This window comes from Asterias amurensis, chromosome 5 (assembly GCF_032118995.1).
Source record: "Asterias amurensis chromosome 5, ASM3211899v1".
Lineage (NCBI taxonomy): Eukaryota > Metazoa > Echinodermata > Asteroidea > Forcipulatida > Asteriidae > Asterias > Asterias amurensis.
This window is the reverse complement of record NC_092652.1, coordinates 3,060,146-3,077,398: the sequence shown is the minus strand read 5'-3', so window position 1 is coordinate 3,077,398 and position 17,253 is coordinate 3,060,146. Positions and strand designations below refer to the sequence as shown.

Genomic DNA, 17,253 nt, shown 5'->3' with positions numbered 1-17,253 from the left:
AATAAAGCACAACGAGAACACAGTCACGGTCAACTTCATTCAAATTCAATGGTCGATTTATCCAAAGATGGGATCCGTAACGTTCGACTTGAGGGTCATCGGGGCTAGCTCAGGTTGGACTCCTCCGTGGCACTGATGTCTAAACAGGGCTGGGTCAGGGCGGACAAACCCGAGCTCGCACCTACTGTATTTATGCGGTGCAATCAATAACTTCTACGGTGCCAGTATTCCAACTTAGTTCAACATTCTGGCTGAAGTGCTAAATGGGTGTTAGAGTTAGACTATTCATACAGAATACACGGGTTGATTTACCCCATTGCTTTCTCGCTAACTTTTTAAAACCACTGAACTCTTTTTCTTTTCAGTATATGGCGGACTTCTGCCCAGATTTAGTCTCATTTTGAGTTTCATTGTGGACGTGGTATGCCGATCAAACAATGACCAGATCTAGTATGACATGATTGTAGAAACCTGGTCAAATATTATGTAACTTTGTGCCTCTCAGGAATGTTCACCTTGCACCATTCCTTTTGAAGACGGGTGTTTCATGCTTGACGTCAAACATTACCAGAGCATGGTTAATGGCACGATTGTAGAAACCTGGCAAATGTTATGTAAGAACTTTAATAATATGCCTTTTGAATACGGGTGTTGCATGCATGATGTCACAGCATTGTAAAGTGTACTACTCGGTGCCAATATATTGCACTTAATGCGTAAACTGAACAACTGATTATAAGGAATACTTAATATGGGCTAGAATCTGTACTTGACTTCTTCCTTGAAAAATGACCACAGCCACAACAACATACAACAAGTTATGCTATGGCACTACTGGTCAGTTTCCTTGACCGATTGGGAATCCGTACATGGGCATCGCGAAATAGTCTTAGACTCTAAAAACGTCCTGAAATTCCTTCATTTAGTAAAATGGATTTTCGAGAAATCTTCACAAACCACACACGGTCCTCAGTTCCCAAAATCTAATTCTTAAACAAAAAATACTTGTAAGTTTCCCAATTGATGATGCATTTTTCACACCGCTTAAAATTAAGGCTTTAAAATTTGAATATGTAATGAAATACACGTAAGTGCATACGTCATTATTTACGGGGAGTAAATGTAACAGCAATAGCAATGTCTAAAAGAACCCACCTGTCTGTTTATTCTCACAATTGGTGACACATTTTCACCAAATAATACATCGCGTCTGAATATTTAAAGATAAACTTAAATAAGTACGTCTTAATTTACGGGGAGTGGATTCGATAAGAAACGCAGAAGATGACAGGGCTCAAACTACGTTAAAGGGCCTTCTCGAGACCGAGGCTTTGGGCTTGGGCTTATAGGTTTCGTCAGTTATTTCATTATGAGCTTCAATCAGGCGTGACAAAGCCTTTACAATGCCAAACCGTGACTTAGAAAAGGCCTAGCCCATGCCTCACTTTGAGTGCACTGCAAAAAAGTCAATAACTCAAAACAATGCACTTTGTCTAGAACGAAAAAACATCTCAAGGGTTACATTTTTGTCAAAGACATAATAATCCTTAGATTTTCATGATACCTTTTACTTTTTCTTTTAATAAAGCTTCAAATAATTGGCAATATAGATAGGATGGTCAAAGTCATGGACTTGTTCTCCCAGAAGTGTCTATTATTTTTTTAAAGTGTAAAACGCCTACACCTCCCACGTTAAAACAACAAGTCTAATTTATCTTCCCTAAAATAAAATAACACACCAACAATGCTTCTTATTTTTGTAATCTATTTTACCTTTTTGGCAAAGAACTACCCGAGCGCACGAGAACAATGAACAGACCTTCTTGTTCATACGATTAAAGAAGAGTGGTGTGGTTAGACAAAGGCTATGAATTGCGTCAGGAGAAACATTTGTATAAATCCATCAGTGAAACCATTGTTAAAGGCAAAGGAATAAAAATATGACCCAAAAACAGTTTTTGTTATTTCATCGGATTACTATTACTACGGCACTTCATAATTGTTATGATAATACGGTTGCTTTATTTTCTGTCGCATTTTGAAGGAAAATGCACTTGAAATTTTCAAGATTAAACTTTATTTACTTTCCAAATCGCCATTTTTAGTTTAGAATCTCTGATTTTTTAGGATGGGGTTCTGTTAAAGTTTCGGTGCCATTAATACGTTTCATTTTTATGAGCATGTTTTTCTTTTGCTCCCATCTTTATGACTGACTGTAAAGAATAACTTTTAACAAATTTAATAACTATAAAGAATAAAATAATCCAACAATTTCTTTTCAAAAATAAATATTTTGTTTTTACTGACAATGACTCATGGGTCGATTATGATATTAATGACACTCAAGCACCGATTTTAACAATGTTAACCAATGCGTATGAAGACAGGTTCTTTTTCACAGAAAAAAAAACGGTATTTAAAGCTTAGGTTCGGTAATTGTAATTGTTAATGGGGGACAAAACAGGATATCAGGCCCGTCATGTCTCCTTGACCTCGGAAAACATAGTTTATCAATTCTCTTAAAAAAAATCATAATGGGAAGAGTATAACAGATTGCGTGTTTAGACTACTGCAATGTTTATCACAATTACATGCAAGAATTTATAAGTTATAGTTTGTATCATCAAAGGCCATTTTCAAATCCACGGCTTCGGCTTTGGATTCGGCTCAGGCTAAATTGGCCCGCGGTTGTTTCGACAGTTGTGCGTGCATTGCGTACGCGCCTAGGGCTTCAGACGAGAGGACGGAGCCTGAAGCCGAATCCAAAGCCGAAGTCGTGGTTTCGAAAAGTATATGATAAGTGTTTTTGCCACCATGTTAAGAGTACATTAATGATGATTTGGTGCGTAAGGTGGTGGTCTGGCTGTCGTTCCACCTAAAGGCACCGTCTCCCCATAATTACGTTGCACCAGTTGCGCTGACATTGTTGGCGCATTTAAACTTCCCGCCGTGTTTTGCGCAGTTGGATACATGTAGTAGGTTGCGCGTGTCGTTGTATCATACGCATAATACGGCGGTGGCTGGTTGGCCATGGAATGCGCAGACGATAATAAAACCACATTCTGATGACGGTTGAATTCGTGCGCAATTCGATGACCGCGCGTCTGCTCTCTCTCGGCCGTAGTTTCGGTGTAATTTGGGGCGCAGGATTCCTCGTTTCGGAGGATAAACATCTCGGAGTTCTCGGTGCTGTGGTCGTAGTCGCAGCATTCTCGAAGGAGGAAAACGATGGCTAGAACTAAGATGACGAAGCAGGTTGCTGCAAGGATGTAACTCACATAATGCATGGTGCTAAAAAGAAGAATACGAAAGGAGTAATTTAGCTAATTATGTCAAATGAAAAGCGAATGGGAAACAAAATGGTTATGGTAATTGCTGGTACAGCAACAGCAACAGCAACAGCAACAGCTACAACAACATCAACAGCAGCAGCAGCAACATCAACACTAGCAGCAACAACAGCAGCAGCAGCAGCACCACCACCACCACCACCAACAACAACAACAACAACAACAACAACAACAACAACAACAACAACAACAACAACAACAACAACAACATAAACAGCAGCAGCAGCAACATCAACACTAGCAGCAACAACAACAACAGCAGCAGCAGCAACATCAACACTAGCCACAGCAGCAGCAGCAGCAGCAGCAGCAACAACAGCAGCAGCACCACCACCACCAACAACAACAACAACAACAACAACAACAACAACAACAACAACAACAACAACAACAACAACAACAACAACAACAACAACAACAACAACAACAACAACAACAACAACAACAACAACAACAACAACAACAACAACAACAACAACAGCAATAACAACAACAACAACAACAACAACAACATCAACAACAGCAGCAGCAACAGCAACAACAACAACAACATAACAACAGCAACAACAACAACAACAACAACAAGCGAGATGTATTTCTTACCGATCACTTTGTGAATAATCCCATTGACTTTCATAATAATCACTGTTCCATTCCATTGTACTTCAGTATAGAAGAACATTTGTCTCTCAAAGTCTAAAGGAGGAAAAGAAGAACATTTCAGTTTCTATGCTGATTTTGTGAATTAAGGCAAGGTTTTTAAGTGTAGAGGGTTGGTCTGATGGGCTCAAGTTTTGAATCAGTAACTTGTAGGCCTACTTAGATGTTTTGTAAAGAATTGACATAGGTTTACAAAAAAACAAACATAATTATTCAGTCTGAAAGCTTAAATATTTGCTTCTAAAATTAATTCGTAATATTCGAGAAAACAGTATCTGCAAAACAATAACAAAATGCAATGATTTTGCTTGCAACCACATGACACTTGCTGAAAACTGTGCGTAGTGGTTTTCCAATATTTTTGATACGGCATATAGAAAAGGGATATTTCCAATGGTGTTGAGGTTTGTTATTTCATGCGTATATGGATCCCACAACACACAGTCTGTGACTATTTTGTCAGCTCCGCCACTTCTGTATAACCTTAATTACTAATTATTAGAGATAGAAATCAAATAAGTGAACTTTTCTTTCAAATAACACAATAAGATACCAATAATTTCACACCATTTGGGTTTATAATAACGATTCTCACAGAATAAAATCATATGGCAATGCGTATACGAAGACATTTTTCCTTAAAATAACACACGCCCAAAATAATTACCAAAACAAGGTGTAGGAGGAACTATGCTACAACTTACCTCTGTGTTCAGCATTCTGATTTAAATTTGTTGGTCTCGTGTCGACTAGATAAATAATTCCGTGTCGTAGCAGTATTTAAACAATATTGCGCCGTTGTTTATTGGTAGAGTTAAACCTAAGGGCTTCATTAATTAATTCAGTTCATTTATTCGTTTTCTGCAAACCAGATGACAAAATTAATATTTGTTCTATGCGTACGTTGAGTCGTGCTTTACACAATTCATTCTGTAACAGATGTTAGACAATGATTGGAAATAAAACGCAACACAAACAAAAACAAGCGGAATGGCTTGATTCCATTGTGTGTGGTTTTTTTTTTTTTTTTTTTTTTTTTTGGTTTCCCGCTAACACAGCTGGTGAATAATCGATTTGATCATTTGCATAATTTAGTGATTAGTGATGTTCATAAACTGTAATTCATGTGGTCGAGAAAGGGTTTTACAAAAAAATGTTATTAAAATTTCCAGTTTGTGTTTTAGTCGCTGTGGGGACTTGGGACAACCTGTGAAGCAATGTGTAACTCTGATATTATTTAACTCATTTAAATCCATTGAATTGGTGTTTAGGTTTTACTGACGTTTTTTGATGACGTCATGCATTGTTGTTTACCGTAAAAACAGCAACACGTTTGGGGTCAAATAAATTCCAACGATAGACAAAGGCTGTCTGAAAAAAGAAGAAACAATTATACATTTTTTCTGATCATTTTTATTTCATCTTATTCAAGGAATATATTATCATTTGCCTTTTTACAGTTCAGTATTATTTACATTTCAGCTATGAAGTTTAAATAAATATTTTAGTACATGATCTTTTTTAGTTATAATTTACATATCGCATCAGTTAGGCTTTTGGCTGATTTAGGCAAAACAGAAATACCAAACAAAGAGGGTTTTTGTTTGACGAACAATCACATTATACTAAGATCGATGACTTAAGTTCATTAAAGTCACCTGGAAGTGGTATTTTTTCAGAATAAAGCTTTTGTCACTAATATATGTGTTTTGATGAGTGGAATGTGAATAAACAGTTAACTAAGGTTTTAAAAAATCAGTTCTTATGTTATTTACAAATTTAATAGTGGACCCCGACCCGAGAGGGCGCTGTTCGTGACGTCAATCGAGGCAGACTTTGCCTGTAATGCGTAGAGTAAACACAATTGCAAAGTACATGTACGGACCAAGTTGTGAGTTTGTACGTTTCAAAAAAAAAAAAGTTTGTTTTTTTCCGGCAATGCCGACCAGGTGTATTGCTGCTGAATGCAGAAAAACACTTTTTCGAATGTACTAACTCACGACTTGGACGTACGTGTACTTTGCACGTGTGTTTACTATACGCATTGCAGGCAAAGTCTGCCTCGATTGACGTCACAAAAGGGGTAGGCGGAGTCAGCCCCCCAAACAACTTTATATATTTTTTAAACATATAAATCGTGACAAACAATTACTAAAAAAATTGTTTTATTGTTCGTAAGCATATACTCTTATGTTTGAAAGGAAAAAAAATCTATTTCCAGGTGACTTTAAGTCTGACAGTTGTGTTTAAGACAAAAATAAAATAAAAATTGAACAATAATTATTGCAAACAAACTTTTCTGTAACAAATTCGCAATCATGGAGGTAGAAATAATTTATACCACATCCCGATCAGAAACCAAATCGAAGAAAACAAAAAAAAATAAACAAAATAACAAGTTTGAAGGCGTTTTCGAAAGCACGATTTTGGCGTGGGATCCTTTCGCCTGCAACGAAAGTACACCGTTTTCGAAACTAAAATCGAGAGTTCGAAAAGGAATCAATGCAAGGTGTTAAGCCTAAAGCAGCAATGCCGACAGAGGGCGCATCGAAAGAAACGGTTACTGTACACTCTGCATAGTAAAGACATTACGTCAAACATTCGCAATGTTTTAACACTGCTTACGGCTCAAAGTCTTGCTTTAGTTTTTGTGTTATTACCGCCAAAAAAAAAAACTATTTTATTGTTCAAAGGTATTGTTTATGACACTAACTGGTACTTCTGAACAGACTTTGAGTCTTTGCAAGAATGCGACAGTCAAGTCCCAAAAATTATTACGTCCATTTATAAATCATCAAAGACAACAAATGCAATTCTTGGGGGCTTCTGTGCCATGATGAGGCAAGTTTGCGTGAAGTTGGCGTGGCACCACTTACAAACAGGACAGGCAGTCAGTGTAAAACTCTCACTAGTTTTTGTTTGGGGTAGGTAGAATACATTTACGGCACAAACGTTAACATGAGGGTGTCAGCCGAACTTATGTACAAGAGTTTCTCTTCGGCCACAATACCGCCCTTACGTGAGGCTAATTGCCTCTCCGTCAATCAGTCACATGACTTGAAGTACTTTATTTTACGCGCCAAACTCATCCACACTTCTTGCTTTGCCTACTACACGTGGTCTTCCGATCTTTTCGTTTACGTAAACATGACCATCCGAAGACTTCCCATCCCTCCAACTCCACGGCGAGTTCATTCCGACGATATCAGGGTCGACTTTGCACGAGGATCCGGAATTGGGAACCGAAGTTCCCCGCTGGATCTTATGCCGCCTCATCGTATCGCCGTTCCTGGTCGCGATGGGTGAATGCTGCCCGATGATTTTCAGTTCGAACTCGTCGTGTCGAGTGGCGCCACTCTGTGGGTCTGACCGGCGTGTGAGCGTCGTAGCCCCGGCGGAGTTCACCCTGGTTCCCCCTAGACATTTCCCGCTGAACGGTGGCCGCAATTTTATATTGTCAGGTTTTGGTTTCAGTGCAGGTTTTTGCCTGAACGTGCGTTTATGTTGCGTTTCGACTCCCCCGTTACTATCGAGCTCTTTACTCCGGAATGAAAACCGTAACCGATACGGCATTGGATGTCCGTGTTTGTTCAATCTTTTCTTCTCTTTGAGTTTGATGACTGAATCATTTACGTAGCCGTTGGGGGCGTTGTTCAACTCGTCGTGATTCGGAACAGGCCGGAAGAGGAATGGTTCCCAGACTTCATCGGGCCCCGGGGCGGAGCGTCTCCATACGGGCTCCCGACCAAAGAACTCGTACGGATTTGAGTACTCCGTTTCGTCACGGTAGCGTGTGACGTTCAGGTAGAACGGTGACTCCGGGGGAGTTGTATCGTTGGGTGGGGAGTCGGACGGACGAACCGGAGTAGTGGGGAGTGGTGCTGTGGGGACTGGGGGTGGTCTGCCGTGGGATGTGTCATGTAGTAAGGCTCTTGTGCTTGACTCAAACTTATCCATAACACCAACTGTCATGCCAATTGCAGGCTGAGAAACAATTTCATTCGTTGGATGACCTGATACAAAGATATGTCAAAATAAATGAGGTTTTAAATTGAAATCGGTGAATTGTTGTCATTGAGTCAAATCGGCAGATGTTCAAATCGGCAGATGTTCTTGTCACTTTGTTTCAAGAAGTTACATCAATGAGCAATGACAAGACATGTATTACTTCAACTGTCGTTTCATGTTAAATCTTTACACGAATTTACAATTTAGGACAATACATAAAATTATGTTAACTGTTCTCCATGGATGATGCCGATTTCTTTGTATCACTCATAACCACCGCCAGCCGTGTGACACGGCTGCAGTCATCAAATGAAACTTGAAAAAATAACATTTTGAGAAAAGCAAGTAGGCTGCAGAGATAAGCTGTTTTGCCATTAGGCCACATAAACAAAAAATTGCTGATCGTCCTTTTTTTGCGGATGGGGGAGGGAGGGAGGTTTTTTTGTTTTTGTTTTGTTTTTTGACATGCCAAAATATGAAATCAAGAATAAAGAAATAATCACAATCACTATGAAACAGAGGGTTTGTGTGTTTTTGATGTTTTCAATAGTTTTGTCAAACAAATTTTACTCCTAGATGACATTTTCTGTAAACTTTTTCAAACAACTAAGCACAGTGTAGCCCAAGTAAATTACTTGAAGAATTGTTCTTGCTTTGCCAACATGAATAAAAAACTTTCTTTAAACATCTTTTCCTGTACATTTTGTAAAAAATATCAGCTGAAAATGTTGTTTTTTATGAATACAAAAAAAGAAAAAAGGGGTCGGGGAGTTTTGAACGGTCTACACGGAGCCTAAGACGAGGTTTGGCGAAAAGCATGAAGAAAAATGGTTGACCATGTTGTTTTGAAGTCCTGAATTGTTCGAGTATCGATTCTATCAGTAATCGGATTCTTACCTGGTACTTGTTGAGTCTGTAACTCGTCATCAGTATCCGAATCGGTACCGATCTCTTCGCAATAGTCGGAATCGCTATTTTGTGAAAACAATTAAACGTAAATTAAATATTAAAAATCAATATAGAAGCAAGATCAATTTATATTTAAAGGCACTGGACACTTTTGGTAATTACTCAAAATAATTGTTAGCACAAAAACTTACTTGGTAACAAGCAATGGAGATTGAGCTGTTGATAGTATAAAACATTGTGAGAAACGGCTCCCTCTCTGAAGTAACGTAATTTTCGAGAAAGAAGTAATTTCCCACTAAAATGTTTATTTCGAGACCTCAGAATTTAATTTTTTGAGATTCCGAAATCAAGAGTCTAAAAGCACACAACTTCGTGTGACAAGGGCGTTTTTGTTTTTCCTTCCATTATTATCTCGCAACTTCGAACACTAATTGAGTTAAAGTTTTCACAGGTTTGTTATGTTGTGCATATGTTGAGATACACCAAGTGAGAAGACTAGTCTTTGTTAATTACCAAAGGTGTCAACTGTCTTAAAATGTTTCAAAGGTAGATTTCCACCATGACCAACTTTTGTGTTCAAACAATAATAATGAAATGTGAACATTTATATTTTTACTCATACAACTCGGAAAGTTGTTATTGTTTACTGGACCCAATAAAAAAAAATTAAAAATAAAAACTGATTTATTTGTCATTACGGATGGGACCAGATCATTCCTTATCACATAAGACACACTGGATGACGTCATCACTGCGTTAAAAATAATTAACAAGTAATGTATCGTATTTCAAGTGACAGTTAACTATTTTAACTCAATCTGTTTTTGTTTGGTCCTACAAACAACAATCGTAAACTGACTTATCAGTTTACCAACGAGACTTAATCATTCCTTATCACAAAAGGCACCTTTGATGACGTCATCACTGCGCTGAGAATTAACAAGTTATGATTCTTTCAAGTGACCGCTAACTATTTTAAAGTCTTCAAAATCAGCAAATAACTAAAGTGCACTGACTCACCGTTTGTATTCCACTCTAGTGCCGTTACGTCGTCTACGAAGTATTCCACATGCCAAGCAAGCAAAACCCAAAACTACCCACGTTACTATGGCAACAGCTAGCACTGCGATGACGTAGGCTGGAGGAGATAGAGGGAGACAGATATAAAGAGGGCGCTCGTTATTTCAGATGGAGACTCTGCTGAAGACGCAGGGGTGTGGGCAAAAAACTTGAAAATAAGTACGGGGGACTCGACTGCACATATAGGGCCGAATTCATAAAAAGTAGTAATTTCTTGTTTAGACTTTTGCAGAAGACTGGTCTTTGACAATTACCAATAGTGTCCACTGCCTTTAATAGTAGCACTTAATATAGTTTTTAGTAAGAGGTGTGTTATGCCTCCTTAGTGAAAAGTAGTTTTGTATTTTAGTCTTTGAATATCTTGTATTTTGTATTTGTACTTAAATAAATGTTTTTATATCTTAATGTTTTTTTTTATTTTTCCAAAAATAGTGTATTTATTTTCTTATGCTCTGTAATTTTAAACGCAATTCGGCCTCTGGCTGCCAAGTTTGAATGGTTTTTAATAAGCCAATAATAATAAACAATATTGTTTCCGTTATAGATAGTTCTAACCAAAGGCTTTGCGATTTCCTCGTGAAAAAGGTCGAACCCTTAACATTGACTATTGAGCCAGTGTTCAGACAGGCGGTTCCGTAGAGAAATCCTCCTTACCGATTCTTCACTTTCATTGAACTAAATTTGTTTAGCTCGCCGAGGTTTGACCATAGGGAGACTGACCCCAAGCCCCTCCCCCACCCCTCCAAGTACCCACCCCAAGCTTAAACACCTACCGGGACAGGGGCATGAGCCACTAGTGTTGTCACACACACAGCCAACCTTCACAGCCAGCACGCAGATACCGGAGCAGGACCCAGCATGTCGATTTCCTCCGTTAGATTCCGTCACTTCAGTATTGACCTCTAGACAACTTCCGGTCACGTGATGACAGGTGACCCCTCCGGGACATGAAGGGCAGGTAAGGTCGCACTGGTAACCGTAGGTACCCGGTCTGCATTGCAGTAGACAGTCAATTCCTTGGTACCCACTCGGGCAGATGCACTCGCGCATGACGGGATGGCAAGTGTGCCCGTTGGAGCATGAGTCTTCTACGGTGCATGGTGTGGCGTATCTCCGAACAGATGAACGGGTATCACCTATAAGAATATTAGGCGAAAAGTATTAAGTAAACTAGATAAGTTCATTCATTCATGGTTTATTATACAAGTTTACCAATCGCGGCATCAGACGAATTGCAACTTACAATAACAGTGTTAACAAAAATAAAGAAAGCACGAGCACAATGGAAAAACAACGACAAGTGTTAACAAAACAAAACTTTTGAAAAAATTCACAAGGAAGAAGTATTGATGAGCTGTTGTAAGCTTCTTGCCACCCAAAAGGGTTTATGATATAATATAAGTGAAATAAAATGTTAACAGCCTGACGTATCGACCCTAACAGAAATTGATTTAGCCTTCGAGATTAAACGGCAGGCCATTAAATATTTTGTGTGCATTTTATACAAAAAGTCGTTTTGGTTGGTGGGTTGTGTAAAGCATTTTAGTATTTATATCTTATTTCTCCGCTTTTTTAACAGTATTTTCTACAAACAAAACCACAAACTTCCCCACCCCGTCCAACAAATGCTCAACAATTCCATGCCACTCTGATGAGCCAGTCGATGTTGCACCCCCTCTACCGGTGGCTAAAAAATATTTAAAGCACAACGTCGCCAATCAAGACTATCTTTGTAGCGCTCAATGCAACGTTTTTATTCATTCTTGCTTTAATATTATAGCTAATGTAATTACAAACGAAATAGCTGAATAGGTTCATATACTGGGCCCAATTTCATACGGCCCGTAAGTCAGATTGGTGCCCCACAAATTGTTTGCTTAGCGAACAAGCTCTTTCTGCTAAACAGCTTTATGAAATTGGGCCCTGTGTAAGAATTATTACCTTGGACGCACGTCACTTGTGGCTCGCCGATGTAACATGGCTTCCAACTTACGGACCCACTGTTTCTTCTCTCCACTACGCACCACGTTGAATCTCTAAAACCTCCAGGGTTCCGACAATGGTTGTGACCCCTCAGTTTCAACCAATCAACGTCTGAGATGGGGTCAACGTTGAGGGCGCGTAGGTCATCTCGGTTCCATTCCACACACTTATTACCGGTTGCTGATATTTTAACATGACCATTGTAATCGTTTCCATTCACGTTTGTGTAGCATTCACTATCTGTGTTGATTCAAAACAAAAAAGAAAGAAACATGTGAATCACATTTTCAAGAATGAAATCTTGTAGATTTTGTAGAATTTGTAGAAGATCCACACATGCATTGCTTACCAAGAAGATAAACTGGTGAGTGCTCAAATAATGTTTCCACTGAAACAATAAGAAGTGCCTCCTTTGATTAATTTTAAAAGCAAAACAAAATCGTCAAAATGGAATAAATACCTAGTTGAATAATGTTTGTTAAAGGCACTGGTTACTCAAAATAATTGTCGGCATAACAACTTACTTGGTAACGAGCAATGGAGAGCTGTTGATAGTATAAAACTTTGTGGGAAACGGCTCCCTCTGAAGTAACGTAGTTTTATGAGAAAGAGGTGATTTCACACTCAAACAATAAAAGACTTCTGGTTTGAAACCTTTTATTTTAGGCATCTTAAAGAGCACACAAATGTGTGCAACATTGGTGTTTTTTCTTGCATTATTCTTTTGCAACCTCGATGACCAATTGAGCTCAAATTTTCACAGGCTTGTTATTTTATGAATTTGTTGGGATACACCAAGTGAGAACACTGGTCTTTAACAATTATTACCAACAGGACTATTGGCTTAAACGCAAGACAAAAGCAACAAATTGTTGTCCAGCAATTAAAAGCAGTGGACACTTTTGGTAGTTGTCAAAGACCAGTCTTCTCACTTGCTGCATCTTAACATATGCACAAAATAACAAACTTGTGAAAATTTGAGCTCAATCGGTCATCAAAGTCATCAAAGGAGATAATAATGAAGGAGATAATAATGAAAAAAAAAAATAACCTTGTCACACGGAGTTGTGCGCTTTCAGACGCTTGATTTCGAGACCTGAAATTCTAAATCTGAGGTCTCGAAATCAAATTCGATGAAATTTACTTCTTTCTCGAAAACTACTCCACTTCAGAGGGAGCCGTTTCTCACAATGTAGTATACTATCAACCTCTCCCCATTACTCATTACCAAGTAAGTGCTAATAAATATTTTGTGTAATTACCAAAAGTGTCCACTGCCTTTAAAACTAAAAGATAAATCCAACAAAGTACAACAAACTTTGCACTTACTTTCTTGTATCTCACACACGTATGGTAAATTCTCACTACAGTCTGAGTCATTCCACTTTGCCTGGAAACTAATCCCAGCGCAGTTTTCACGGCCTCTCGGATTATTAGGTTCCCCAAGGTTCCATACTTGGCCCTGCTTCTCCGACAATGGGGTATCATCTACCCACCTCCAAACGCCCGTTTGCGAATCATGAAACAGTCCTGTAAAGATCAGTTATCTAAGAAAATGAAATTGATCATAAACAAATTGAACGAATACAAAACTATTTTTCCCTCAATGTCATTAGTCAGAATGCCTTGGGTCTTATAGTCTGATTTCGATTACGTAAGACATGGGTTCATTTGCTTGCCTCATTCGCGTTTAAAGGCAGTGGACACTGTTGGTAATTGTCAAAGACTAGCCTTCACAGTTGGTTTATCTCAACATATGCATAAAATTACAAACCTGTGAAAATTTGAGCTCAATCGGTCATCGAACTTGCGAGATATGAATGAAAGAAAAAAAACACCCTTGTCACACGAAGGTGTGCGCGTTTAGCTGGTTGATTTCGAGACCTCAAGTTCTAAACCTGAGGTCTCAAAATCAAATTCGTGGAAAATTACTTCTTTCTCGGGGGCTGGACACAGAAAGCATGTATAAAAAGACCTAATAATATCAATATGATGTATTTTTTTTAGTAAGATACGCCAATGAGAACACTCGTACCTATCCACAGATCCTTTATTTTTGTCTGTACCCGACCGAGAAGAAACTGGCTCTCGCTGACCGGGTGTTTCTTGGCAATAGCTAGCTCTCCTCCCGGGGCCTTTTGGCATTCCTTCCTGGCCTGGCGCCACGGTAGCGGCCGGTCAGTGACGAACCGGTAGCAGTGACCCTCGTAGTATTGGCCGAATCCCCGCGGACACTGAGCTGGAACAAATAAGTCATATAACTTATTTCAAAAAGCCACAATTAATCTTTTCCGTCCAAGAAATCATCATAATATGAATATTATTCACTTTGATTAAAGGCAGTGGACACTATTGGTAATTACTCAAAATAATTATTAGCATAAAACCTTATTTGGTAAAGTGTAATGGGGAGAGGTTGAGGGTATAAAACATTGTGAGGAACGGCTCCCTCCGAAGTGCCATAGTTTTCGAGAAAGAAGTAATTTTCCACGAATTTGATTTCGAGACCTCAGATTTAGAACTTGAGGTCTTGAAATCAACCATGTAAACGCACACAACTTCGTGTGACAAGGGTGTTTTTTCTTTCATTATTATCTCGCAACTTCAATGACCGATTGAGCTCAAATTTTCACAGGTTTGTTATTTTATGCATATGTTGAGATACACCAAGTGAGAAGACTGGTCTTTGACAATTACCAGTGTCCATTGCCTTTAAGGGGATTACGAAGTTTACCTAACTAAACAGTTTCTCATTTTTGTTTCTAGATTCGCTTGATGTTCTGTTATGATACTATGCCCTTCAATGACGAAAATGCCCAACTAAAAAAAAATGAAACATTTATCAACTTAAATGCAGAGATGAGCTGTTGCCTTTACAACGGGACGAAAGGTAAAAAGAGGCATTGTTATATTCATGTCCATATACAAAGTATGACTTTGAAACTTTGAAATAAAGTAAAACATAAAAACACACAGAAAAGGTCTTAATGAGAAACTGTGTAAATTTTTAAGTGGGGTGTTTTGCAATGGAAGGCCCGTAAATGTCATTGAAGTTCTTAAAAAACAAACCGGAAAAGGAATGGCAACCACTTTATAAATTTAATTCAGAATTCGAACTATCGAATTCATGCGATATGAGCAGAGTCACATTATCTACACCATTGTGTTCCATTATGGGTGCGTTCGATTAGCTTCCCCGGGTCGACCCCGGTGTGTGGCGTTTTCTTTTTCCAGGACGAACGTGTGCAGATATTTACCCACGTTCTTCCTGGAAAAAAAAAACGCCACACACCGGGGTCGACCCAGGGAAGCTAAACGAACGCACCCATTACCATATACTCACATCGCATTTCGCAAATAGATGCTGCGAGTGTTTCACAATCCCTTTGCTCCACCAATCCACTGCCTGCGTTGATACCGATGCACTTCGGCACTGGTAGAACAGATGAGCTCTGATTAGGGGTGTTGGTTTGTGGGAGGAGTGAAGCAAGATCATCAGAGGGGGTAACGAGCGAACCGTCGACCCAAACTAGAGACTTGATCAGGGGTGCTTCTCTCAAACCTGCAAAAAAAAACAAAAAAACGTTTCAAGGTCATTGTGTTCATTCAATTAAAGCAATCGCACAACAACGGTAAACAGTATTGTCAAAAGGCCCACACTTCGTGTATCACAACTTATTTATAAAATATTAAACAAACCTGTGAACATTTAGGCTCAATCGGTCATCGGAGTCGGGAGAAAATAACGGGTTCCGCACGTTTCGCCATGTCATGACATGTGTTAAAAATAAATCCGTAATTCTCGATATCGAGAATTGATAATTGTTTTAATGTTTTCTCAAAAACTAAAGCATTTCGTGGAATAATATTTCAAGGGAAGTATTTCAACCATTACCTTCTGTAAACCCTGTAAATTATTTGTAAATCTGTGAACTTTTTTTCTTTTTTTTCTGTTCCGAAAGTGTATAATGGCTTTAACTGTGCATTGGCATTGCCAATTAGGAGAAACCGTCAATTAGGAAACACAAAACCTGGTTACAAAATGAACTACGAAACCTTGGAAGAAAACTCTAAGTCTAAGTTAAGATTTTCTCACTTAATATATCATTCTTAATGAAAAAGAATCAAGAAGTTATTGGGCATGCGTCTTGCTTTTTACCTATCCAAATGTTTCGCTGAATTCCTCGAGCCAAACTTGTCAAACGTTTTAACTCCTCTCTCGTATCGACAATGGCGAGATCTGATTGGCCATCTCGTTGGCATGCCTTTCTTGACTCCTCCCACGATGACGTCAAGGTCATGACTTTATAACATCCTCCAGGGTCATTTTGTGAGTAGCCCCTCGGGCAAGGTTTGGAAACTATGACAGAAAAGGTAATCACAAATTCAAACCCATTTTATTTCATTTTCTTTTGTAGAACAGAGAAATTCAAGTTCATTTCTGTCACATTCAACCCCAAAATTGAATTTAAATTTATCAGTTTTCCTCGTGGTTTATGACTTGATATCAAACCGTAATCAAACATTTGAAATCAGTTACATACAGTAGTTAGTTAATAAAGTGATCGATTGAAGACATCGAATATTGAATTTCGATCGATTTAAATCAACCTATTTACCCCCAAATTAAGGAGATGTTTCTTACCAGGAATGCATCTTCCTTGGATTTGCTCCCATCCGTCACAGCACGTGAAGGGTTGTCTAAAGCTAAGATAAAAATAACACAGACAAGGGAGACAATACTTAAGGCTGAGTGCATGGTGGAACAACAAACTAAGTAAAATAAATAAAGTAAGGTTTGCAGTGACACCATGTACACATCTCTGTTGTGAGCAGTATACAAACTAGCTCCACCACTACTCACTAAAGAGATTTTGTTATGGTGTCACCGCTAACCGTACTTATAACTTATACACAGAAAAGGGGGTTATTAAAAGACCTTTCGATTGTTCTTCTTGATAAGAAGAGAAACTTGAAGGGTGGTGCGATCTCATTTGAAACGCCTTGTCAGATTCGATCACATCAAGGAAAAATACTGGGATGGTTGACGTCACAGATGACATTAGTTGCCGATCAGCAAAAGCAAAGGTGAAAGTTCAATTGGAACCGTTCAATTGTTTAAATCCTTGTTACAAATGTAGTTGTTTATAATACAATTAATCTGTGAAAATTTAATTTCAAAGGGTGGTCGCGTATTTCAGACATCGCCGAAAATCCGGAACGGTTATGTTCACGCAGGAAGAATATAATGAAAAACGTTAGC

The 17,253-nt window shown here is 38.6% G+C and overlaps 3 protein-coding genes across 3 annotated transcripts in view; all 3 read right to left on the bottom strand.

Moving 5' to 3' along the window:
- LOC139937701 (peroxisomal trans-2-enoyl-CoA reductase-like) overlaps positions 1–17,253 on the bottom strand; it is a 267,220-nt gene that overhangs the window by 216,187 nt on the left and 33,780 nt on the right. The window lies entirely within an intron of this gene.
- On the bottom strand, positions 1,101–4,886 carry LOC139937466 (uncharacterized). Its single transcript, XM_071932615.1, has 3 exons — positions 4,715–4,886; positions 3,954–4,046; positions 1,101–3,291 (listed from the first exon to the last, which is right to left on the bottom strand). The coding sequence occupies exons 2-3, from the start codon at positions 4,007–4,009 to the stop codon at positions 2,829–2,831; spliced, it is 519 nt and encodes a 172-aa protein (XP_071788716.1). The 5' UTR covers positions 4,010–4,046; positions 4,715–4,886; the 3' UTR covers positions 1,101–2,828.
- On the bottom strand, positions 7,083–15,454 carry LOC139937657 (uncharacterized). Its single transcript, XM_071932906.1, has 8 exons — positions 15,334–15,454; positions 14,026–14,229; positions 13,320–13,520; positions 11,949–12,230; positions 10,781–11,143; positions 9,948–10,065; positions 8,916–8,989; positions 7,083–8,023 (listed from the first exon to the last, which is right to left on the bottom strand). The coding sequence occupies exons 1-8, from the start codon at positions 15,338–15,340 to the stop codon at positions 7,083–7,085; spliced, it is 2,190 nt and encodes a 729-aa protein (XP_071789007.1). The 5' UTR covers positions 15,341–15,454.

Excerpts from the sequence above, each read along its gene's own strand:
- LOC139937466 (XM_071932615.1), bottom strand. The coding sequence starts at position 4,009 with ATGGAATGGAACAGTGATTATTATGAAAGTCAATGGGATTATTCACAA. Across the intron at positions 3,292-3,953 it reads GATTATTCACAAAGTGATCG|CACCATGCATTATGTGAGTT; the intron begins GTAAGAAATACA and ends TCTTCTTTTTAG.
- LOC139937657 (XM_071932906.1), bottom strand. Across the intron at positions 12,231-13,319 it reads CGTGTGTGAGATACAAGAAA|ATAGTGAATGCTACACAAAC; the intron begins GTAAGTGCAAAG and ends GAATCAACACAG. Across the intron at positions 8,024-8,915 it reads ACAGACTCAACAAGTACCAG|GTCATCCAACGAATGAAATT; the intron begins GTAAGAATCCGA and ends TCTTTGTATCAG.